The sequence below is a fragment of the Schistocerca gregaria genome, chromosome 2, assembly GCF_023897955.1.
Source record: "Schistocerca gregaria isolate iqSchGreg1 chromosome 2, iqSchGreg1.2, whole genome shotgun sequence".
In the NCBI taxonomy this organism is placed as follows: domain Eukaryota; kingdom Metazoa; phylum Arthropoda; class Insecta; order Orthoptera; family Acrididae; genus Schistocerca; species Schistocerca gregaria.
Window position 1 is genome coordinate 984,521,947 of NC_064921.1, and position 25,383 is coordinate 984,547,329.

The following is a 25,383-nucleotide window of genomic DNA, read 5'->3' on the forward strand; positions in this document are numbered from 1 at the left end:
CCTGACACCTTACATACTAGATATACACTCCTGGAAATGGAAAAAAGAACACATTGACACCGGTGTGTCAGACCCACCATACTTGCTCCGGACACTGCGAGAGGGCAGTACAAGCAATGATCACACGCGCGGCACAGCGGACACACCAGGAACCGCGGTGTTGGCCGTCGAATGGCGCTAGCTGCGCAGCATTTGTGCACCGCCGCCGTCAGTGTCAGCGAGTTTGCCGTGGCATACGGAGCTCCATCGCAGTCTTTAACACTGGTAGCATGCGGCTACAGCGTGGACGTGAACCGTATGTGCAGTTGACGGACTTTGAGCGAGGGCGTATAGTGGGCATGCGGGAGGCCGGGTGGACGTACCGCCGAATTGCTCAACACGTGGGGCGTGAGGTCTCCATAGTACATCGATGTTGTCGCCAGTGGTCGGCGGAAGGTGCACGTGCCCGTCGACCTGCGACCGGACCGCAGCGACCCACGGATGCACGCCAAGACCGTAGGATCCTACGCAGTGCCGTAGGGGACCGCACCGCCACTTCCCAGCAAATTAGGGACACTGTTCCTCCTGGGGTATCGGCGAGGACCATTCGCAACCGTCTCCATGAAGCTGGGCTACGGTCCCGCACACCGTTAGTCCGTCTTCCGCTCACGCCCCAACATCGTGCAGCCCGCCTCTAGTGGTGTCGCGACAGGCGTGAATGGAGGGACGAATGGAGACGTGTCGTCTTCAGCGATGAGAGTCGCTTCTGCGTTGGTGCCAATGATGGTCGTATGCGTGTTTGGCGCCGTGCAGGTGAGCGCCACAATCAGGACTGCATACGACCGAGGCACACAGGGCCAACACCCGGCATCATGGTGTGGGGAGCGATCTCCTACACTTGCCGTACACCTCTGGTGATCGTCGAGGGGACACTGAATAGTGCACGGTACATCCAAACCGTCATCGAACCCATCGTTCTACCATTCCTAGACCGGCAAGGGAACTTGCTGTTCCAACAGGACAATGCACGTCCGCATGTATCCCGTGCCACCCAACGTGCTCTAGAAGGTGTAAGCCAACTACCCTGGCCAGCAAGATCTCCGGATCTGTCCCCCATTGAGCATGTTTGGGACTGGATGAAGCGTCGTCTCACGCGGTCTGCACGTCCAGCACGAACGCTGGTCCAACTGAGGCACCAGGTGGAAATGGCATGGCAAGCCGTTCCACAGGACTACATCCAGCATCTCTACGATCGTCTCCATGGGAGAATAGCAGCCTGCATTGCTGCGAAAGGTGGATATACACTGTACTAGTGCCGACATTGTGCATGCTCTGTTGCCTGTGTCTATGTGCCTGTGGTTCTGTCAGTGTGATCATGTGATGTATCTGACCCCAGGAATGTGTCAATAAAGTTTCCCCTTCCTGGGACAATGAATTCACGGTGTTCTTATTTCAATTTCCAGGAGTGTATGAGAAGCTTGATGCTCCTTCTGCGACACTGCAGAAAGACTTTGAGCGAATGTAGCCACTATACATAACTACTGGCAGCAATAGTCATGAGTACGTATGGTCACTAGAAGACCGAGCTCCGGACAATCACGTGGCACTACCGAGAGGGAAGATCATCGTGTTCAGTGTATGGCTCTGGCGATTGGTACTGCATCTGCAGCAGCAATTTGAGCACCAGTTGGCACCACAGTGACACAACGAACTGTTAGTAATCGGTTACTTCAAGGAGAGCTCCAAGCCAGACAGCTTATAGCATGCATTCCACTGATGCCAAACCACCGCCATTTGTGACTTCAGTCGTGACAAGCGAGAGCTCACTGGAGCGCAGTGTGCAGGATTGTTGTGTTTTCTGATGAAAGCTGGTTCTGTCTCGGTGCAATTGATGGCCATGTGTTGGGTAGAAGGAGACCAGTTGAGCACCTGGAACCACCCTGTCTGCGTGCTAGACACACTGGAGTTATGGTCTGGGGTGAGATTTTATATGACAGCAGGAGTCCTTTCGTGGTTATCCCACGCACCCTGGCCTCAACTGTGTTCTTCAGTCCGGCGATTCGACCTGTCGTGCTGCTATTCATGAACAGAGTACCAGGGGATGTTTTCCAACTTACTGCTGCTGTGACCCAACATTTTCTACAGACCATGAACATATTACACTACTGGCCATTAAAATTGCTACACTACGAAGAGGACGTGCTACAGACGTGAAATTTAACCGACAGGAAGAAGATGCTGTGATATGCAAATGATTAGCTTTTCGGGGCATTCACACAAGGTTGGCACCGGTAGTGACACCTACAACGGGCTGACATGAGGACAGATCCCAACCAATTTCTCGTACACAAACAGCAGTTGACCGTCGTTGCCTCGTGTAAGGAGGAGAAATACGTACCATCACGTTTCCGACTTTGATGAACGTCGGATTGTAGCCTATGGCGATTGCGACAGACCTGCGACAGACCTGCTCGCGCGGATCGAGATCCAATGACAGTTAGCAGAATATGGAATGGGTGGGTTCAGAAGGGTAATACGGAATGCCGTGTTGGATCCCAACGGCCTCGTATCACTAGCAGTCGAGATGACAGGCGTCTTATCCGCATGGCTGTAACGGAGCGTGCAGCCACGTCTCGGTCCCTGAGTCAACAAGTGGGGACGTTTGCAAGCCAACAGCTATCAGCACGAACAGTTCAAAAATGGCTCTGAGCACTACGGGACTTAACATCTGAGGTCATCAGTCCCCTAGAACTTAGAACTACTTAAACCTAACTAAACTAAGGACATCACACACATCCATGCCCGAGGCAGGATTCGAACCTGCGACCGTAGCGGTCGCGCGGTTCCAGACTGAAGCGCCTAGAACCGCTCGGCCACCAGCAGCCGGCGCACGAACAGGTCGACGACGTTTGCAGTAGCATGGACTATCAACTTGGAGACCATGGCTGCGGTTACCCTTGACGCCGCATCACAGACAGGAGCGCCTGCGACAGTGTGCTCAACGACGAACGTGGGTATACGAATGGCAAAACATCATTTTTTCGGATGTATCCAGGTTCTGTTTACAGCCTCATGATGGTCGCATCCGTGTTTGGCGACATCACGGTGAATGCACACTGGAAGCGTGTATTCGTCATCGCCATACTGGCGTATCACCCGGCATGATGGTATGGGGTGCCATTGGTTGTACGTCTCGCTCACCTCTTGTTCGCATTGACGGCAGTTTGAACAATGGACGTTACATGTGTTACGACCCGTGGCTCTTCCTTCATTTGATTCCTGCGAAACCCTACATTTCAGCAGGATAATGCACGTCCGCATTTCTGGATACAGAAAATGTTCGACTGCTGCCCTGGCCAGCACATTCTCCAGATCTCTCACCAACTGAAAACGTCTGGTGAATGGTGGCCCAGCCGGCAACGGTGGCCGTGCGGTTCTAGGCGCTGCAGTCCGGAGCCGTGGGACTGCTACGGTCGCAGGTTCGAATCCTGCCTCGGGCACGGAAGTGTGTGTTGTCCTTAGGTCAGTTAGGTTTAAGTAGTTCTACGTTCTAGGAGACTGATGACTTAAGATGTTAAGTCTCATAGTGCTCAGAGCCAATGGTGGCCGAGCACCAATACGCCAGACACTACTCTTGATGAACTGTGGTATCGTGGTGAAGCTGCATGGGCAGGTGTACCTGTACACGCCATCCAAGCCCTGTTTGACTCAATGCCCAGGCGTATCAAGGCCGGTGGTTGTTCTGGGTACTGATTTTTCAGGATCTATGCACCCAAATTGCGTGAAAATGTAATCGCATGTCAGTTCTGGCATAATATATTTGTCCAATGAATACCCGTTTATCACCTGCATTTCTTCTTGGTGTAGCAATATTAACGACCAGTATAGTACCTTGGCTTGCTCCAATCGGCCATTATGGGAAATCATTTGACAACTCCAGCGTCATCCACAAACAGCATTAACGATCCCCGTATTGACGGACTCAGTCAATGTGCAACAGCCATGAAACTACAATCCACAATATGAATTCTGGCACCTGTACGAAAAATTGTACGAGGGTAAGTTAACTATTATCCGCAATTTTGTTATATTTTTGTTTATTTTGGTAGTCCTGTCGTTTTACGTTGATGACGCATGCTATGTTTATTTCTTGTTATATCTTTGCAATTTTCAACCTGCTAGGTTAGTTTCGTTATCGCTGCCGTGCTGTTAATCATGGCTGCTCCGCTGTCTGTTTGCACCAAAGAAGAGCAACGTTCAGTGACACGTTTTTTGTGGTCGGAATGTGATCAGGGGCCGAAATTCATCGATGACTTTCTGTACAATAAGGGAACATTGTTTTGCCACAACGGAGTGTCTACGAATGGATTGAAAAATTCCGAAATGGTCGCACAAGTGTTACGCACGATGAAGGAGGCGGACGACCGTTTACCGCCACAAATCAAGAAACCATTGAGCGTTCACGTGACTATTAACTATTGACGAAGTGGCACATCGTCTGCAAATTAGTCACGGCTCTGCCTACGAAAACATCCAAAACAGACTTGGGTTTCATAAAGTTTGTGCAAGATGGATTCCAAAACAACTCACACGGTTGCATAAACAAACGCGCTTGGACATCTGCAAAAAACATTTGGGTCGATATGGTAACGAAGGGGACAACTTCTTAGACAGGATCATTACTGGTGACGAAACGTGGATCCATCATTACGAGCCGAAGAGTAAACGGCAGAGTATGGAACGGAATCATCCAAATCCCCCGTGCAAGAAAAAGTTCAAGACCCAACTGTCCACAGGAAAACTGATGCTTACGGTTTTTTGGGACGTACAAGGTCCAGTACTGGGACATTGTGGGGAAAGGGGCACAACAATAAACAGTGTACGTTACAGTGAGATGGTTACTGCCAGGCTAAGACCTGCAATTCGAAGCAAACGCCGAGAATTGCTGTCAAAAGGTGTTATGTTGTTGCACAACAATGCCTGTCCGCATACTGCTACCCTCATTGCTGAAAGGCTCCAGAAACTCAAATGAGAAGTACTGGATCATCCTCCATATAGCCCCGATCTTGCCCCTTCTGACTGTCACTTGTTTGATCCACTCAAACAGGCATTAAGGGGCCGTCGATTTGCCTCGGACGAAGCAGTGAAAGGAGCGGTGCATTTCTGGTTCGCAGCTCAACCGAAAACCTTTTTTTAAGAGGGCATCAGGAAGCTTGTACAACGATGGACCAAATGCGTTGAAACACAAGGAGACCATATCAAAAAATGATGTTCTTGTAAGTTTCCTACTTGATTACAATAAAATTTTATAACAACTTTGCGGATTATAATTAACTTACCCTCGTATGCACGTTGGATGCTTGCACGGAGCATTCTGGCAGCTACAACGGTTGTTAGCGTACCAGCCTTACACATTTGTTCTAGCTTAGTTTGCACCTACAGTAAGCCGTGAACTTGGAACGTTAATCACTTTAATTTATTTCGGAAATTTTATTACTCTGCATTATTTATTGGTGTTGGTAATTTTTCCGTCGGTGTATATTAATTGGATCGAGTTGATTAGAGGATAGAAGGCTTAAAACTACAGTAGTGCGGAAATCAGTACAGGAAGGTCAAATAAAAAACCGAGCGGAATGTCTCTGTGTGTCCGTATTTACACAGATGGTTGCAGGACCTCGGCTGTTCAGTACAGAATGTCAAATCAAAACACTTTACAGCATTCTAGATTTCCAGTTGTTATCTTACTAACCAACCAGTTTCGGCCTCTGACCGACATGTAGGTAGATTCCCACCTCTAGTCCAGTCAAACTAGGGGCCAGCATTCAATGACTGTTGTACGTAGATTTTTGACACAGCCGTCCCTTCGACCGCTGTGTCAAAAACCTACGTGCAACAGTCATTGAATGCTGGCCCTCATTTTGATTGGACCAGAGGTGGGAATCTGCCTACATGTCAGACACAGAGACTGAAGATGACGTAATACGTGGTCTGTTCAAAAAATTACGGAAATTTGTGGACCACAAAATATTTCTACGCTTTTTATTGTGCATGGTCTCCATCGAAATACTCTCCTGTACAATTGATGCCCGCTCCCGACTCCGTTTCCACTTCCTGAAGGAGTCTTGGAACGCCTCTTGGTGGATCGCAGGAAGCATAGTGTACGAATTTTCTCTTATCCTGTCTACAATTGTAAATCTTCGTTCTTTCAACGGATTTTTCACGGTTGGAAATAAAAAAAATGTTCGCAGGGGCGAGTTCTGGAGGATGAGGCAGCACAGTGATTTCGTCTTTTGTGCAGTAGTCACCTACCAACAGAGATGAATGTACGGGTGCGTTATCGTGACGCAAGAGCCATTAATTGTCTCGCCACATTTCAGGCCGTTTCCTTCTCACATTTTCTCGCAGGCTTCGCAACACGTCCCGATAGTACCACAGATTACCAGTTTTTTCTGTGGCACGAATTCATGAGGAACTAATCCTTCAAAGTCAAAGAAAACTATCACAATGGTTTTGACTTCTGACCTGACGAGCTTTTTTGGTCTTGGAAAACATTTCCCGACTCACTGTGCACACTGAACCTTGGTCTCATCGTCATAACCGTTGACCCACGTCTCATCATCAATTATGATTCTCTTAAGGAACATCTCGTTCTCATTTGCGCGAATCAAAACTTCTTCGCAGATAGCGAGGCGACGGTCTTCCTGGTCTTGACTCATGAACCATGGGACCAACTTGCCCGCAGCGCGATGCATTCCAAGATGCCGTGTCAGGATTTCATGACACGATCCAAACGAATTGTTACATTCTTCTGTACTGTTTCGGACAATGAGTCTTCGTGCTGGCACGCGCATTTCATTGATGTTCATGACATGAGCGTTGAAGACGTCGAAGGGCCTTCTGAAGGAGAGTCATCTTTAAATTCTGTCCGGGCATTTTTGGACTGTGTGAATCATTCATAAAACCGAATACTGCTTAAGCACTCATCACTGTAGGCGTCCTGCATTATTTGGTGTGTCTCTGTAAAGGTTTTCTTGAGTTTCACGAAAAATTTAATGCAGATTCGTTGCTCTTGTAACCCTGCCATATCGTAATTGTGCGACAGAAACTGCTACGGCACTGGACAATAAATAACAGACATACAACGATGAAACTTCCGGCAGTTACACATTAAACACAGATGTGTGCAGGGATGCCAAACACATTTCGCTTTAACACATCACTGGTGGGAAATTACGAATGTTCCGGAATTTTTCGAACAGATCTCGTACATCGATGAAACTGGTTGCTCAACAAAATAACAATTGGAAATTTAGATGGCTGAAAGGTGTTTTCATTCGACATTTCAATCCGAATTTGGTTGACGCATTTATCCCTAAATATTGGATTTAACTGACAGACTACAACTCTCGACTCAAATTTTTTGAGACATTTCGTAAGTTATCTATGCATTTGTATTGGTGTTTAAATCAGTTCATATTAATCATATATCGTCTCTTAGTTGGAATTATTTATCTGTACTGTGGTATTTCAACTTCGTCTCATGTTTGTGACACCTCAATAGCTTTAAAATCCTTTTCAAATAATGTGTCGACAAATAAGATGAGGGAGTGGAATAGCTCATGAAAGCTGTCCGCCACAAAATATTTTATGCCACCGCAAAAGATCGGTGATTCTCCTTTCGAGCCGCGCTGGATTAGCCGAGCGGTCTCAGGCGCTGGAGTCATGTACTGTGCGGCTGGTCCCGGTGGAGGTTCGAGTCCTCCCTGGGGCGTGGGTGTGTGTGTTTGCCCTTAGGACAATTTAGATTAAATAGTGTGTAAGCTTAGGGACTGATGACCTTAGCAGATAATTCCCATAAGATTTCACAGAATTTTGAACATTTCTCCTTTCCAATAAATCTTAGAAATGGAGAAAGAGGGTGGAGAATGGAGCTGGGCTTGTCGAATGTCGTGATACATCGGGTGTTCAGGTCGTCCCATGCTACGAGTATGCACAATATGAATGGCGCGTAGTCAGAAGAGAGAACATGTTCCGGATTTCCTGTAGACTAGGTTCTGGAGCACCACACCGTGCAAGTGAATGTGTGCTGCAAATTGGAAACGTACTCGAAAGTAGAAGTACATGGAGCAGTATGATTCTTGTGGGTAAGACGTGTCTAAACTGCACACAAAATCGTGAAATTCTGGTGGTTCAGGGACCAAATGCTATGCTTCACTTTCAGCCGCAGTGAAAAGGCGCTAAAGTTTTGTCTTAGGCCGCAGGAACGTGGGTGCTGCTGATCGGAAAGAAAGGGCAAAAAAAAAAAAAGGCCGTCGACATCGACCACAAACGACAATGCCTAGTCAATATTTCAGGACAGAGAAGAAGAGAATTTTAAACGCTGAGGACCTTCACATAGCTGTTCTCAAATGGTTTTGTGACCAAGTCGCGCATTTCTATCGTCGAGGAACTGAGCTATTGGTAGACTGTTACGATCTGCGTTGAAATAGACTTGGTGACTATGTTGCAAATCACTGAAATGTATCAGAGTCACTCTGAAGCGTAATTCATCATTCAATAATGTGTGTAACTTAGTTTTAGAAATCCCCTGGTAGACCAACAAATGTGAGTTGATATACAGGGTGTTACAAAAAGGTACGGCTAAACTTTCAGGAAATATTCCTCACACACAAATAAAGAAAAGATGTTATGTGGACATGTGTCCGGAAACGCTTAATTTCCATGTTAGAGCTCATTTTAGTTTCGTCAGTATGTACTGTACTTACTCGATTCACCGCCACTTGACCCAATTGAAGGAAGGTAATGTTGACTTCTGTGCTTGTGTTGACATGCGACTCATTACTCTACAGTACTAGCTTCAAACACATTAGTACGAAGCATCAACAGGTTAGTGTTCATCAGGATGGTTTTGCAGTCAGTGCAATGTTTACAAATGCGGATTTGGCAGATGCCCATTTGATGTATGGATTAGCACGGGGCAATAGCCGTGACGCGGTACAGATTTCCAGAACGAAGGTGTCCCGATAGAAAGACGTTCGAAGCAATTGATCGGCGTCTTAGGGAGCACGGAACATTGCAGCCTATTACTCGCGACTAAGGAAGACCTAGAACGACGAGGATACCAGCAATGGACGAGACAATTCTTCGTGCAGTTGACGATAACCCTAATGTCAGCGTCAGAGAAGTTACTGCTGTACAAGGTAACGTTGACCACGTCACTGTATGCGGAGTGCTACGCGAGAACCAGTTGTTTCCGTACCATGTACAGCGTGTGCAGGCACTATCAGCAGCTGATTGGCCTCCACGGATACACTTCTGCGAATGGTTAATCCAACAATGTCTCAATCCTCATTACAGTGCAATGGTTCTATTTAAGGATGAGGCTTCATTCCAACATGATCAAATTGTAAATTTTCACAATCAACATGTGTGGGCTGACGAGAATCCGCACGCAATTGTGCATTCACGTCATCAACACAGATTTTCTGTGAACGTTTGGGCAGGCATTGTTGGTGATGTCTTGATTGGGCCCCATGTTCTTCCACCTACGCTCAATGGAGCACGTTATCATGATTTCATATGGGATACTCTACCTGTGCTGCTAGAACATGTGCCACAACATGTGATTCATGCACGAAGGAGCTCCTGCACATTTCAGTCGAAGTGTTCGTACGCTTCTCAACAACTGATTCGGTGACCGATGGATTGGTAGATGCGGACCAATTCCATGGCCTCCACGCTCTCCTGACCTCAACCCTCTTGACTTTCATTCATGGGGGCATTTGAAAGCTCTTGTCTACACAACCCGGGTGCCAAATGTAGAGACTCTTCGTGCTCGTATTGTGGACGACTGTGGTACAATACGCCATTCTCCAGGGCTGCATCAGCGCATCAGGGATTCCATGCGACGGAGGGTGGATGCATGTATCCTCGCTAACGGAGGACATTTTGAACATTTCCTGTAACAAAGTGTTTGAAGTCACGCTGGTACGTTCTGTTGCTGTGTACTTCCATTCCATGATTAATGTGATTTGAAGAGAAGTAATAAAATGAACTCTAACATGGAAAGTAAGCGTTTCCGGACACATGTCCACGTAACATATTTTCTTTCTTTGTGTGTGAGGAACGTTTCCTCAAAGTTTGGCCGTACCTTTTTGTAACACCGTGTAGAAGACATAGGGTATCCAGTATTAGAGGCGGAGTTGCAAGACCTGCATCAGGTAACGCACCAGGGACAGATAATAATGCTTCGGAGTTTCTAAAATCATTGGTGGAAGTGGCTACCAAACGGCTATTCAAGTTGAAGTGAAGTATAAATGACACATGAGGAATACCGGCAGACGTTTAGAGAAATATCATCCACGCAATCCTGAAGACAGCATGGGCAGATAACTGCGAGAACTATTGTACAATCACCTTAACGCCCCATGCATCCTAGATGCTCATAAGAATAATATTCTCTACAAAATTGGCGAAGAAATATTGTTGTGGTGGTAAGTTCCTATGGGACCAGACTGCTGCATGCCATAGGTCCCTAGGATTACTCACTACTTTATCTAACTTACGCTAAGGACAACACACACACACACACACACACACACACACACACACACCCATGCCCGAGGGAGAACTCGAACCTCCGACGGGGGAAGCCGCGAGAACCGTGGCAAGGCGAGTGGCTACAACACGCGGCTGGCGAAGAAAGGAACACATGGAAAGCAGTGACAGGATGACGGGAAGGGACGATAGGAAATGTGTTAAAATATCACTGAATAACTTGTGTGGTACTAGATAGCAGTAGAGGATAAAAACTTCAGGCGAGGACATAGACTGGAATACATCCAAAAGATAAATGAGGATGTAGGGTGCAAGTGCTACTCTGAGATGAAAAAGTTGACTCTGTAACGACCTGCTTGAATGATACCCATGCTCCTTTCTCATTTAAGGTCACTGTGGATTCAAAGTTAACTTCAAACATCAATTTTCTAATGTCAGGTACGACAAAGCCGCCTTCCTTTCGTTTAGCTTCTGAACGGTGTGGAAACGCTGGCAGAGATACTTAAAACTTGGTCGCTTTTTAGGTAAAGCCTTTACAAACCGTTTCATTAGGCCTAACTTTATATTTAGAGTCCAGTTCTTTCTGCACCAGTGTTGATCCCTAGCCCAACTGTCCCATTCACACAAGAAACATGGAAATTTGGTAAAGCCACCTTGTTGACCAAGAAGCATGCATGCTACTTTTAGATCGCCACATATCATCCAAACATGAGCAGAATAGCCTATTTAATTTAGCACTATTTCTAGGTTTTCATAGCTTTCATTTCATATGTACAGACTGTCCAACAGCTATAGATGCATACATGTTACCCTTGTGTAATAAAACAGCCTTTAAACTAGTTTTGGATGAATCAATAAACAGCCTCCAGTCTTCCTTTTTGTATTCAATACCAAACTCATTCATCAGACTGGGAATGTATGAGCAGTATACTAAATCACCTTCTTGTTGAAAAAAACTTAGAAAATTGCTGCTCTCACTTCTATACATGTATACGCCGGTTGAAACTGTCAATAATTTCCTTTCTTTTAATCTAGAGCCAAGCAATTCAGCTTTTTCTTTCGATAAGCCCAGATCCCGAACCAAATCGTTAAGCTCGGTCTGAGTAAACAATTTGGGCTCTACACTTTCTGTATTACAGTGGAATTCATCATCATCTAGTTCATATAAATCACATTGTACGATAGAAAATATTTCTGTTGGAATAGAATTTAAATCATCTGGTGGTTCAGGAACTGGCAAATCTACACCATACCCTCGCTACCCATACGGATGGCAGACGGAAGGTTAGGGTACCTTATTACCTTCTTATTTTTCGAATTATGACCCGTAATATGAACAATGCAAAAAGTAATAATCACCGGAATGATTTCTTGGCTCCCTCTATATCCCATGAACAGCCAATCTAAAGGCTTTTTTCTCCTTTTTGACCATTTTCTCAGATCTTCAACACACACATAACATACCTTATGCGGCGCCCAAGATTTATCTTGATCACCAAGGTAAGATCCAAAGTATGATAGATAAACCTTTTTCACAAAGTCTGAAATGTTTCTTTACAGTTTTGTAATCACAAATTCACCACGAATAAAACAAAAACTGTCAGCAGACTTTTTACAACCACGATTAGACATTGTACTGAGCACAGGTGTATATGGAACGGGAAAGTGAGGTTCGGCTGACAGTAAACAAAACACCATCTGTTAACAGAGAAATAGAACTGATATTTTTTGGTCAGCAAATGTTTTTCAGCATCAACGTCATATACTTCATTCCACCTCCTTTTTAAATTATTTTAATTATATAAAAGCTGTTAAATTATTTAGAAAATCGCTTAATTTAATAAATTTAACTGTAAAATGTGAAAAAATGGTGGCTGATACAGTTTTTTAAGTATCATAGTTGGATTTCCCACCCTAAAAAACATAAGAATAAGGTATTTTCAGCAAAAACGTTTGTCCATCGTTGGCCTGTGTAACCGATTTGGGCAGAGTCCAAGTAAAAATGTTATCAGTAGAGTGAACATCACAACAATGGAATTGTACTTCGTTTTTATCCTGTAACAGTCATTTCTTATGCATTACGAGTCCATTTCGTAAAATTATCAATGAAGTTTTTGTTGCAACCCTGTATCGTAATATAAAAACAATTTTCTCCCTTTCTACATTTGGTGTTCCACTTTCACAGGCGTTTTGGATGCTGAAACACTCATGGTGCTGGTCAACGCTATTTACTTCAAGGGTGCATGGCTTAAGGTATTTTACGAGGATGAAACCAAGCCTACACCTTTCCATTTACCGTCAGGAACGACGGAAGATGTTGATATGATGTTCGTCGAGGACCTTTTCCAGTATATTGACTTAACTGAATTAAATACGCAGGCGCTGATGCTTCCTTACAAGGTAATGTGATTCACAATTTTCCAAATATTTAATTCTTCATATAATTTTAGGAATGAGCGATACTACGAGTGGTAATTAAATAAAAACTTGCATAATTATTTCAAAGGACAGAAACGTTACGAGTAAAAATATCTATGTTTCTGCATCCGGTGTGAATCTCATAAAAACCCCTTCTCAGGCGTTTGCTAAGCCACTGGAGGAACGTCGGTTATTTAGAGTTTTATTTTAAGCATTTCATAAGATCGCGGGGCTGTACACCCTGCAGGATTTTAATGAGGTTATAGCACAAACTCTAGTTATATTTGTACTTCAGAACTTTAAGTTTCAGAAAATTTCATTAGTATTATGAGGTGTGTTCAAAAGAAAAGGTACGAAACGCCACTGTAGGAATAATTGAAGTCTTTTTCAAAAGTAATCAACAGGGGTCTGAGCACAACTATTTCACTGTTTCAAGAGCTGAAGGTTTCCTGTGTTCTTCAGTTCGTCGTTTGAGTTAAAGGACTTCTGTGACCTTTTCCTTTTATTTTATTTATTAAAAAAAGCGGACCGAGCACACAAGATGGATAGCTGAGAATTCAACTTTGAATTTTTTAGGGGTACGTAACGACGCATGCATCGCGTCCATAGGTGTCTCAGTACATTACCCCAAAACGGCTAGCGTAAATTTCAGTTGGTTTGCTTGCTACGACATTGCGTACCTTTTCATTTGAAAACTCCTTATACTGTTGTAGTTCACAAGAAAAACGCCTTTTGCGTGCTTTACTGTAAAAACTTCAATGAATTGTTTTAAATCTATAACCTAAAAGTATAAACGAAAACCTATACGTAAAAAGGAAAAAAATCGTGTTGTATTTCATTTCGCCCTCTCGAGATGCATTGTAACTAAGGCGAAACGCGTCTGAGTGCGTAAGTTAAATAAAAAAATTTCATGTGCAGAATGAAATAGGCGTTTCTCTTGTGAACTACTGCAAGTTATATACAGCTGTTACGGAAATGCCCACATCTAGAAACTTGTTTCTCCTTAGTTCTAAATGGACAAATTTTTATTTTTATTGTGAAATTATCTTTTTGTTATGGCCCAAATAAAAACTACTGTGGAAACATATTTTCTGAGTACCTGATCAGTTTTATACGTATTATATTCCAGGTGCGAATGAAAAATATTTTTTGACATCAAGTAATTAATTTCTGTCCATAATTACGATCTTCAGACCTGAGTACACACTTGCTAATCATGTCGAGTCAACATATGTAAAAATGGTTCAGTCACAATACCGACTCGATATGTTTAGAAAACTGTGTATACACGGGTATAAAGATGGTAATCATGGACAGAAATAATTACTTGATGTATAAAAAAATTTTATAAACCGTAACTGGAGTAAACATACATAATTATCTTCTTGTATCGCTTGGAAATTTTGCTGCAGCTATGTTTGAATTCGGTCTAATCAGTTTCCGTTTTCTTCCTCAGGACTGGAGGCTGAATATGTTGGTATTGTTACCAAAAGAAGTGAATGGTTTGCAAGAGCTCGAGAGGAATCTTGACAAAGTTGATGTCTCGGACATTGTGAACAGAATGACCAACAACAAAGTCTTTGTATATTTACCGAAATTCAAAATGGAATACTTCAAGTCTTTAAAAGACACTCTGATAACAGTGAGTTTAATATTTTCAAACTCATAATAAGTGAGATATATTTCATAAGTAATATTTAACGTAAATTTTTCCTCATACTAACGTCACGAAATCTGCCAAAAGAGGTTCGCGCTACCCTTTGTTGGATAGGAGGTGTTTTATTGATCTGAAACCGCTTTCTTTATACTCTTTTGACATCAGGGAATCACTGCGTAAAGCTACACGTGTAATGGAAGTAAGAATAATCTTGCAATCTCACTGTAGTTGCGAACTGGGCAGTACGACATGTGTATGCTGTTCTATCAACATGCTTCGACTGGTCGCGTCAGTACCAGCGTGTGAACGAATCGTCACTTTTTGGCAAAAAAGCGCTGTCAGCGAGAGGAGGAGACAGTGTTCTCCAAGCGAAACTACCCCAACTTTCAATAAAACCCCGAAGAATTTGCTTGTAGGGGTCGCCCGTGCCAGCAAAACCTGCTGATGGGAGCCACTTACAAATTATCGTATCGTATTGGTACACCCCACAACAATAACAGAAATACATAATCTCAGTTGTTTCTTCTTTTTTAGGTAACTCAGGAGGCTGTAGCGACTCAAGCAATGTGCAAGTCTCTATCCTATTACGCTACTGGCCAGTAAGATTGCTACACCAAGAAGAAATGCAGATGATAAACGGGTATTCATTGGATACATATATTATACTAGAACAGACAATTGATTACATTTTCACGCAATCTGGGTGCATAGATCCTGAGAAAGCAGTACCCTGAACAACCACCTCTGGCCGTAATAACGGCCTTGAGACGCCTGGGCATCAAGTCAAACAGAGCTCGGATGGCGTGTGCAGGTACAGCTGCCCATGCAGCTTGAACACGATACAACAGTTCATCAAGAGTAGTGACTGGCGAATTGTGACGAGACAGTTGCTCGGCCACCATTAACCAGACGTTTTCAATTGCTGAGATATCTGGAGAATGTGCTGGCCAGAGCAAGAGTCAAACATTTTCTGTATCCAGAAAATCCCGTACAGGACCTGCAACATGCGGTCGTGCATTATCCTACTGAAATGTAAGGTTTCGCAGGGATCGAATGAAGGGTCGAGCAATGTGTCGTATTACATCTGAAATGTAACGTCCACTGTTCAAAGTGCCGTCAGTGCGAACAAGAGGTGACCGAGACGTGTAATCAATGGCACCCCATACCACCACGCCGGGTGATACGCCAGTATGGCGATGACGAATACACGCTTCCAATGTGCGTTCACTGCAATGTCGCCAAACACGGATGCGACCATCATGATGCTGTAAAAAGAACCTGGATTCATCCGAAAAAATGACGTATTGCCTTTCTTGCACCCAGGTTCGTCGTTGAGTACACCATCGCAGGCGCTCCTATCTGTGAGGCAACGTCAAGGGTAACCGCAGCCATGGTCTCCGAGGTGATAGTCCATGCTGCTGAAAACGTCGTCGAACTGTTCGTGCAGATGGTTATTGTCTTGCAAACGTCCCCATCTGTTGACTCAGTGATCGAGACGTGGCTGCACGATCCTTTACAGCCATGCGGATAAGATGCCGGTCATCTCGACTGCTAGTGATACGAGGCCGTTGGGATCCAGCACAGCGTTCCGTATTACCCTCCTGAACCCACCGTTTCCATATTCTGCTAACAGTCATTGGATCACGACCAACGCGAGCAGCAATGTCGCGATACGATAAACCGCAAACGCGATAGGCTACAATCCGATCTCTATCAAAGTCGGAAACGTGATGGTACAAATTTCTCCTTCTTACACGAGGCATAACAACAACGTTTCACCAGGCAGCCCCCCTCAACTGCTGTTTGTATATGAGAAATCGGTTTGAAACTTTCCTCATGTCAGCACGTTGTAGGTGTCGCCACCGGCGCCAACCTTGTGTGAATGCTCTCAAAAGCTAATCGTTTGCATGTCACAGCATCTTCTTCCTGTCGGTTAAATTTCGTGTCTGTAGCACCTTATGTTCGTGGTGTAGCAATTTCAATGTCCAGTAGTGTAATTTACTGTCTGGACGCCTCTTACGAAGAACGGTTTAAAATCGCAGCACAGAGGTCTGCAGAAAAAGATGGAATATACCTGCTTTGCCTAGATCAATGGCGTCCTCTTACTTTCATAGCAGCATTGTTCAACCTGCTCAAGGACTTTATCTCAGTGAATTATTCATCGCCCTTCTACAAAATCTCAAGATTTTGTGACTTACAAACACAGCATAGTTGCTAGAGAACACAGAAAAATGGCCTACCTCAGGGAAGTATTCCAGCTCTTCTTCTCTTCAACATCTACATGAACGACCAATCGCCGGCTCAAAGTAGAAGAAGCTTCATGTATGCAGATGAGATAGCATTTGCTGCACTGAGCAAAAGCTTTGACACTGTGGGGAGAAATTCGGACGGTACGAGGAGGAACCCGACTGCTGTATTATCATGCTCGCAAGCACCTGAGAATCAGCGATCATAAAGCGGTTACTGCATCGATGATTTCAGCCGTAAATAGAAATATTAAAAAATTTAGGAAGATTTTTCTGTTTAGCAAAAGTGACAAAAAGCAGATATCAGAGTACTTGGTGGCTCAACACAAAAGTTTTGTCTCAAGTACAGACAGTGTTGAGGATCAGTGGACAAAGTTCAAAACCATGGTACAATATGCGTTAGATGAGTATGTGCCAAGTAAGATCGTAAGAGATGGGAAAGAGCCACCGTGGTACAACAACCGAGTTAGAAAACTGCTGCGGAAGCAAAGGGAACTTCACAGCAAACATAAACATAGCCAAAGCCTTGCAGACAAACAAAGATTACGCGAAGCGAAATGCAGTGTGAGGAGGGCTATGCGAGAGGCTTTCAATGAATTCGAAAGTAAAGTTCTATGTACTGACTTGGCAGAAAATCCTAAGAAATTTTGGTCCTATGTCAAAGCGATAGGTGGATCAAAACAAAATGTCCAGACACTCTGTGACCAAAATGGTACTGAAACAGAGGATGACAGACTAAAGGCCGAATTACTAAATGTCTTCTTCCAAAGCTGTTTCACAGAGAAAGACTGCACTGTGCTTCCTTCTCTAGATTGTCGCACAGTTGACAAAATGGTAGATATCGAAGTAGACGACAGAGGGATAGAGAAACAATTAAAATCGCTCAAAAGAGGAAAGGCCGCTGGTCCTGATGGAATACCAGTTCGATTTTACACAGAGTACGCGAAGGAACTTGCCCCCCTTCTTGCAGCGGTGTACCGTAGGTCTCTAGAAGAGCGAAGCGTTCCAAAGGATTGGAAAAGAGCACAGGTCATCCCCGTTTTCAAGAAGGGACGTCGAACAGATGTGCAGAACTATAGACCTATATCTCTAACGTCGATCAGTTGTAGAATTTTGGAACACGTATTATGTTCGAGTATAATGTCTTTTCTTGAGACTAGAAATCTACTCTGTAGGAATCAGCATGGGTTTCGAAAAAGACGGTCGTGTGAAACCCAGCTCGAGCTATTCGTCCACGAGACTCAGAGGGCCATAGACACGGGTTCACAGGTAGATGCCGTGTTTCTTGACTTCCGCAAGGCGTTTGACACAGTTCCCCACAGTCGTTTAATGAACAAAGTAAGAGCATACGGACTATTAGATCAATTGTGTGATTGGATTGAGGAGTTCCTAGATAAGAGAACGCAGCATGTCATTCTCAATGGAGAGAACTCTTCCGAAGTAAGAGTGATTTCAGGTGTGCCGCAGGGGAGTGTCATAGGACCGTTGCTATTCACAATATACATAAATGACCTGGTGGATGACATCGGAAGTTCACTGAGGCTTTTTGCAGATGATGCTGTGGTGTATCGAGAGGTTGCAACAATGGAAAATTATACTGAAATGCAGGAGGATCTGCAGCGAATTGACGCATCGTGCACGGAATGGCAATTGAATCTCAATGTAGACAAGTGTAATGTGATGCGAATACATGTAAAGATAGGTCCCTTATCATTTCGCTACAAAATAGCAGGTCAGCAACTGGAAGCAGTTAATTCCATAAATTATCTGGGAGTACTCATTAGGAGTGATTTAAAATGGAATGATCATATAAAGTTGATCGTCGGTAAAGCAGATGCCAGACTGAGATTCATTGGAAGAATCCTAAGGAAATGCAATCCGAAAACAAAGGAAGTAGGTTACAGTACGCTTGTTCGCCCAATGCTTGAATACTGCTCAGCAGTGTGGGATCCGCACCAGGTAGGGTTGATAGAAGAGATAGAGAAGATCCAACGAAGAGCAGCGCGCTTCGTTACAGGATCATTTAGTAATTGCGAAAACGTTACGGAGATGATAGATAAACTCCAGTGGGAGACTCTGCAGGAGAGACGCTCAGTAGCTCGGTACGGGCTTTTGTTAAAGTTTCGAGAACATACCTTCACCGAAGAGTCAAGCAGTATATTGCTCCCTCCTACGTATATCTCGCGAAGAGACCATGAGGATAAAATCAGAAAGATTAGAGCCCACACAGAAGCATACCGACAATCCTTCTTTCCACGTACAATACGAGACTGGAATAGAAGGGAGAACCGATAGAGGTACTCAGGGTACCCTCCGCCACACACCGTCAGGTGGCTTGCGGAGTATGGATGTAGATGTAGATGTAGATGTAGATGTAGAATAGCCTTGACAGAACACTTACATTCAATGTCCTTGAAAGAACAACGAAATTGGAATCTCCACACTAAGACTTCTGACTTGCAAACAGGCAGGGTCAACAATCGCTTCATTAACGACGGCGTTGTGGGCTTCTGCTGTGGAATATACCTTAGCAAAAGATCTTGCTGAAAACCCAAGGAAATTCTGATCTTACGTAAAATCGGTAAGCGGGTCGAAGGCTTCCATCCAATCACTTACTGATCAGTCTGGCCTGGCGACGGAAGACAGCAAAACGAAAGCTGAAATTTTAAATTTAGCATTTGAGAAATCTTTCACGCAGGAGGATCGTACAAACATCCCGCTGTTTGAGTCTCGTACAGATTCCCGTATGGAGGACATAGTGACAGACATCCCTAGGGGTTGTGAAGCAGCTGAATGGGTTGAAAATAAATAAATCGCCAGGTCCTGATGCGATTCCAATTCGGTTTTACAGAGAGTACTCTACTGCATTGGCTCCTTACTTAGCTTGCATTTATCGCGAATCTCTTGCTCAACGTAAAGTCCCTAGCGACTGGAAAAAAGCGCACGTGACGCCTGTATATAAGAAATTACAGACAAATATCTTTAACATCGGTTTCTTGCAGGATTCTCGAACATATTCTTAGTTCGAATATAATGTATTTCCTTGAGACAGAGAAGTTGCTGTCCATGAATCAACACGGCTTTAGAAAGCATCGCTCCTGCGAAACGCAACTCGCCCTTTTTTCACATGATATCTTGCAAACTATGGATGAATGGTATCAGACGGATGCCACATTCCTTGACTTCCGGAAAGCGTTTGACTCGGTGTCTTACTGCAGACTCCTAACTAAGGAACGAGCATATGGGATTGGTTCCCAACTATGTGAGTGGCTCGAAGACTTCTTAAGTAATAGAACCCAGTACGTTGTCCTCGATGGTGATTGTTCATCGGAGGTGAGGGTATCATCTGGAGTGCCCCAGGGAAGTGTGGTAGGTCCACTGTTGTTTTCTATCTACATAAATGATCTTTTGGATAGGGTGGATAGCAATATGCGGCTGTTTGCTACTGATGCTGTGGTGTACGGGAAGGTGTTTTCGTTGAGTGCCTGTAGGAGGATATAAGATGACTTGGACAGGATTTGTGATTGGTGTAAATAATGGCAGCTAACTCTAAATATAGATAAATGTAAATTAATGCAGATGAATAGGAAAAAGAAACCCGTAATGTTTGAATACTCCATTAGTAGTGTAGCGCTTGACACAGTCAAGTCGATTAAATATTTGGGCGTAACATTGCAGAGCGATATGAAGTGGGACAAGCATGTAATGGCAGTTGTGGCGAAGGCGGATAGTCGTCTTCGGTTCATTGGTAGAATTTTCGGAAGATGTGGTTCATCTGTAAAGGAGACCGCTTATAAAACACTAATACGCCCTATTCTTGAGTACTGCTCGAGTGTTTGGGATCCCTATCAGGTCGGATTGAGGGAGGACATAGAAGCAATTCAGAGGCGGGCTGCTAGATTTGTTACTGGTAGGTTTCATCGTTACGCGAGTGCTACGGAAATGTTTCAGGAACTCGGGTGGGAGTCTCTAGAGGAAAGGAGGCGTTCTTTTCGTGAAACGCTACTGAGGAAATTTATAGAACCTGCATTTGACCCTGACTGCAGTATAATTTTACTACCGCCAACTAATATTTCGCGGAAAGTCCACCTAGATAAGAGAGATTAGGGCTCGTACAGAGGCATATAGGCAGTCATTTTTCCCTCTTTCTGTTTGGGAGTGGAACAGGGAGAGAAGATTCTAGTTGTGGTACGAGGTACCCTCCGCCACGCACCGTATGGGTGAATTGCGGCGTATGTATGTAGATGTAGATGTAGAATATGCCTGTCCGACCTGGTGCACATGAAACACGTAGGCTAACTAGAGGTTGCCTCAAGCCAACTCTGACAAAACCTTATTACTCACTTCGATTAGCACCACCTTCTGAAGTGGGTGCAGATAACGAGAGGCTTCCAGTGGACCAGAACAGAGCCCACTGATCACATCGACATAACCGTAAAACCCTCGTCCTCAACGGTTGAGATTCTACGATCATCGAAATAGCTTACCGAGTCTCTGGAAAAGGCAAACTTGAACTGTGGAAGACGCATGTGGATATCAGCAGCCTAGCAGCTAACTCCGGGGGCAAATCAAGAGCTGGCAGGTGCGGAAGTCACTAAACGGATTACGATTCATAAAGGGGAGATGCAAGGACTGTATGAAGAAATGGGACTAGATGACATTAACTTTGGGTGCCGGCAAGATTAAACCATAAGTCGCATCGCTCAGCGTCTTCTGTGCCAAACATCCTGCACAAAACATGAGATAATCTATGTCAAGCTGAGCGCTTCACAGGTTGTGACATGAAGATAAAGGGTCAATGCAACTGTTATATTTTCCCAGTCTGTAATCCGTTTTCTGATTTGATTGTCAGTCTGTGTTTTCCTATGAGGGGGTGCCCAAATGGAACCGAACTTACTTTTTCTGAAATTATTCATTCACATTTTATGCACTAACCTTCAGTCCCCTTCATCTACATCTACATGTGTACTCTGCAAATCACATTTAAGTGCCTGGCAGAGGGTTCATCAAATCACCTTCACAATTCTCTATTATTCCAATTTCGTATAGCGCACGGAAAGAATGAAAACCTGTATCTTTCCGTACGAGCTCTGATTTCCCTTCTTTTATCGTGGTGATTGTTCCACCCTATGTAGGATGGTGTCAACAAAACATTTTCGCATTCGGAGGAGAAATTTGGTGATTGGAATTTCGTGCGAAGATTCCGTCGCAATGAAAAACGCCTTTCTTTTAATGATTTCCAGCTCAAATCCCGTATCATTTCTGTGACACTCTCGCCCATATTTTGCAATAGTACAAAACATGCTGAGTTTCTTTGAACTTTTTCGATGTACTCCGTCAGTCCTATCTGGTAAGGATCCCACACCGCGCAGCAGTATTCTAAAAGAGGACGGACAAACGTAGTCCAGGCAGTCTCCTTAGTAGGTCTGTTACATTTTCTAAGTGTCCTGCCAATAAAACGCAGCCTTTGGTTAGCCTTCCCCACAACATTTTATGTGTGTTCTTTCCAATTTAAGTTGTTCGTAATTGTAATACCAAGGTATTATGTATTAGATTGATTTATCGAGCAACCGAAGTTTAACGTGTTTCTTTTAGTACTAATGTAAATGACCTCACACTTTTCTTTGCTTACGGTCAACTGCCACTTTTCGCACCATTGAAAGTACTCTCCAATTGCGTTATAAACTTCTCTAATCTTTTACTCCACTTTAGAAAACATTGGTTAAATTCACCTTTTGCGGTGATAGACAGTGGCTTCATCTTTTTTTTCTTCACCTCATCAATGCCTAAAAAATGCTTTTATTTCATGTCTCGTTTCATTGTAGGAAAAAGAAAAGTCACATGGGGTAAAGTCGGGTGATTATGGGTGTAAGAAATAGGTTGTTGTTGTGGTCTTCAGTCCAGAGACTGGTTTGATGCAGCTCTCCATGCTACTCTATCCTGTGCAAGATTCTTCATCTCCCAGTACCTACTGCAGCCTACATCCTTCTGAATCTGCTTAGTGATTCATCTCTTGGCCTCCCTCTACGACTTTTACCTTCCACGCTGCCCTCCATTACTAAATTGGTGATCCCTTGATGCCTCAGAACATGTCCTCCCAACCGATCCCTTCTTCTGGTCAAGTTGTGCCACAAACGTCTCTTCTCCGCAATCCTATTCAATACTTCCTCATTACTTATGTGATCTAGCCATCTAATCTTCAGCATTCTTGTGTAGCACCACATTTCGAAAGCTTCTATTCTCTTCTTGTCCAAACTATTTATCGTCCATATTTCACTTCCATGCATGGCTACACCCCATACACATACTTTCAGAAATGACTTCCTGATACTTAAATCAGTACTCGATGTTAACAAATTTCTCTTCTTCAGAAACGCTTTCCTTGCCGTTGCCAGTCTACCTTTTATATCCTCTCTACTTCGACCATCATCAGTTATTTTGCTCCCCAAACAGCAAAACTCCTTTACTACTTTAAGTGTCTCATTTCCTAATCTAATTCTCTCAGCATCACCTGACTTAATAAGACTACACTCCATTATCCTCGTTTTGCTTTTGTTGATGTTCATCTTATACCCTCCTTTCAAGACACCGCCCATTCCATTCAACTGCTCTTTCAAGTCCTTTGCTGTCTCTGACAGAATTACAACGTCATCGGCTTACCTCAAAGGTTTTATTTCTTCTCCATGGATTTTAATAGCTATCACACCATTTTTTGTCAAGAATTGTCGTACAGACAGGGGAATGTGAGCAGGGGCATTGTCGTGATAGACAAACCAGTCGCCACACTTCCACAAATCAGGCCACTTTCGCAGCATACTCTTGGGCAATCTTTTCAAAACTTCCAAGCAGACAGCCTGGTTAACCGTGTGACCCTGTGCGACAAACTCTGAATGGACGGCTCCTCTGAATGTTGATTTCAGCTGACGAGCTTTCTTGGGGCGAGGTGAACTTGAAGTGTTCCACTGACTTTATTGTTGCTTTGATTCAGGATCGTAAGCATAGCACGAAGTTTAGTCACGTGTGATTTTTTTTTAAATTTTGTCATTTCGGGACTCTTCTTTCAAAGCACAGCATACTTCCGCACGATCTTGTTTTCATTCAAGCAGTCAGCAGTAGTAGTAACAATCTGACAGCAACCCTTTACATTCCCAAACTTTAAGTCACTCCCGACCGCTCTACAATTTCTTCAATGATCCGTCGTCGACATTCATTGATGACTGCAACAATGTGTTAAACATTGTCATCAACTGACTTTACCATTTTTAGACGGGAAAACCACTCAGACACTTGACTTTTCCCCATAGCATCGTCCTTGTACGCCTATATTAACGTTTCAAGTGTTTCTATTCCACTTTTGTCCAGCAAAAAGCAGAAGTTCACCGTCTTATGCTGTTCACGAAAATCAGCCATTGCAAAAACGACAATTACACAAAACAGTTGTCACTATAAACTCTGCAGAAACTAGTCCTGACCTTCTTCAGCTACAGCACTCGGCTTTCTGACCAATGTTCGCTCTATGCGCTCCTAGTGGCGAAATGCGATATTACAAAATCTCTGCCTACCAAAAAATTAGTTCAATTTCCTTTGGATGCACCCTCGTATGTCTCTGACTCGAGAATAGATAAATCAAGGGCTACAAGATTTGTTTAACTCTTCGTGATCGTCGTGGGAGAGATTCCAACACGCATTTCAAGCATGCAGCCCCATGGAAGTAGGAGATAGCTTAGTATTGGTTGGTTAAAAACAGTGTTGGTTGCTATTTTAGTTGTATATTTTTCAACTACGCGTTTCTCCTTATTTAGGCATCTTCAGGTTGATCTTAATTTGGTTTTTCTTAGAACGATCCTTTAGACAGTGTAGCTAAAGGGAATCGAACGAGAACGCGCTATGCAGGTCTTGGAGTCACTCGCGTCCATCTAGAAAAGTTTTTACCGAGTTTAAAGAAGGCGATGTTGGCCTGATGTATTCGACGATGCCCTTTCGCTACACTGTCTAAAGGATCGTTCTAAGGAATACCAAATGAAGATGAACCTGAAGATGCCTAAATAAGGCGAAACGCGTAGTTGAACAATAAAAACTAAAATTGCAACCAAGATTGTTTTTAACCAACCAATACCGTTAAGCACTGGTTTTCTGTATGCCACATATGGATTGGAAGAGTTTAGATAGTTTAGTCATGTTTCGGGGCGATATAACGTTCGAAAGTTGGATGTCTCTAGCCCTGATAGAAAATGATGTCAGCGTTGCACAGTATCGGAACACGATCCTACAACCACTGTCCAGCCCTAGAGTCAAACATTTTGGCGATGGGTTCGTCTTTCAAGACGGTAGTGCACTAGTGCATTGCGACCACTTCGTGAACATGCAGGAATCAATCGAACTGAACGGTCTCCGTTTATCTGCTGGGATGAACCTGATTGAACGCACTTGATACCAGTTTAAATCTACAGTGTATCGTCGCTGGAGGCATCCTCAAATACTGGATGATATCACGAAAGATCGCATCCAAGAATGGGACGGCTTTGC

At 43.9% G+C, this 25,383-nt stretch overlaps 1 protein-coding gene across 9 annotated transcripts in view; it reads left to right on the forward strand.

The window, feature by feature from the left end:
* LOC126335463 (serpin B8-like) overlaps positions 1-25,383 on the forward strand; it is a 119,630-nt gene that overhangs the window by 36,489 nt on the left and 57,758 nt on the right. For all 9 annotated transcript variants that reach the window (XM_049998773.1, XM_049998769.1, XM_049998766.1 and 6 more), the window contains exons 5-6: positions 12,722-12,936; positions 14,411-14,596. In XM_049998773.1, coding sequence (XP_049854730.1) covers positions 12,722-12,936; positions 14,411-14,596 — 401 coding nt within the window. The remainder of the gene's footprint in view (positions 1-12,721; positions 12,937-14,410; positions 14,597-25,383) is intronic.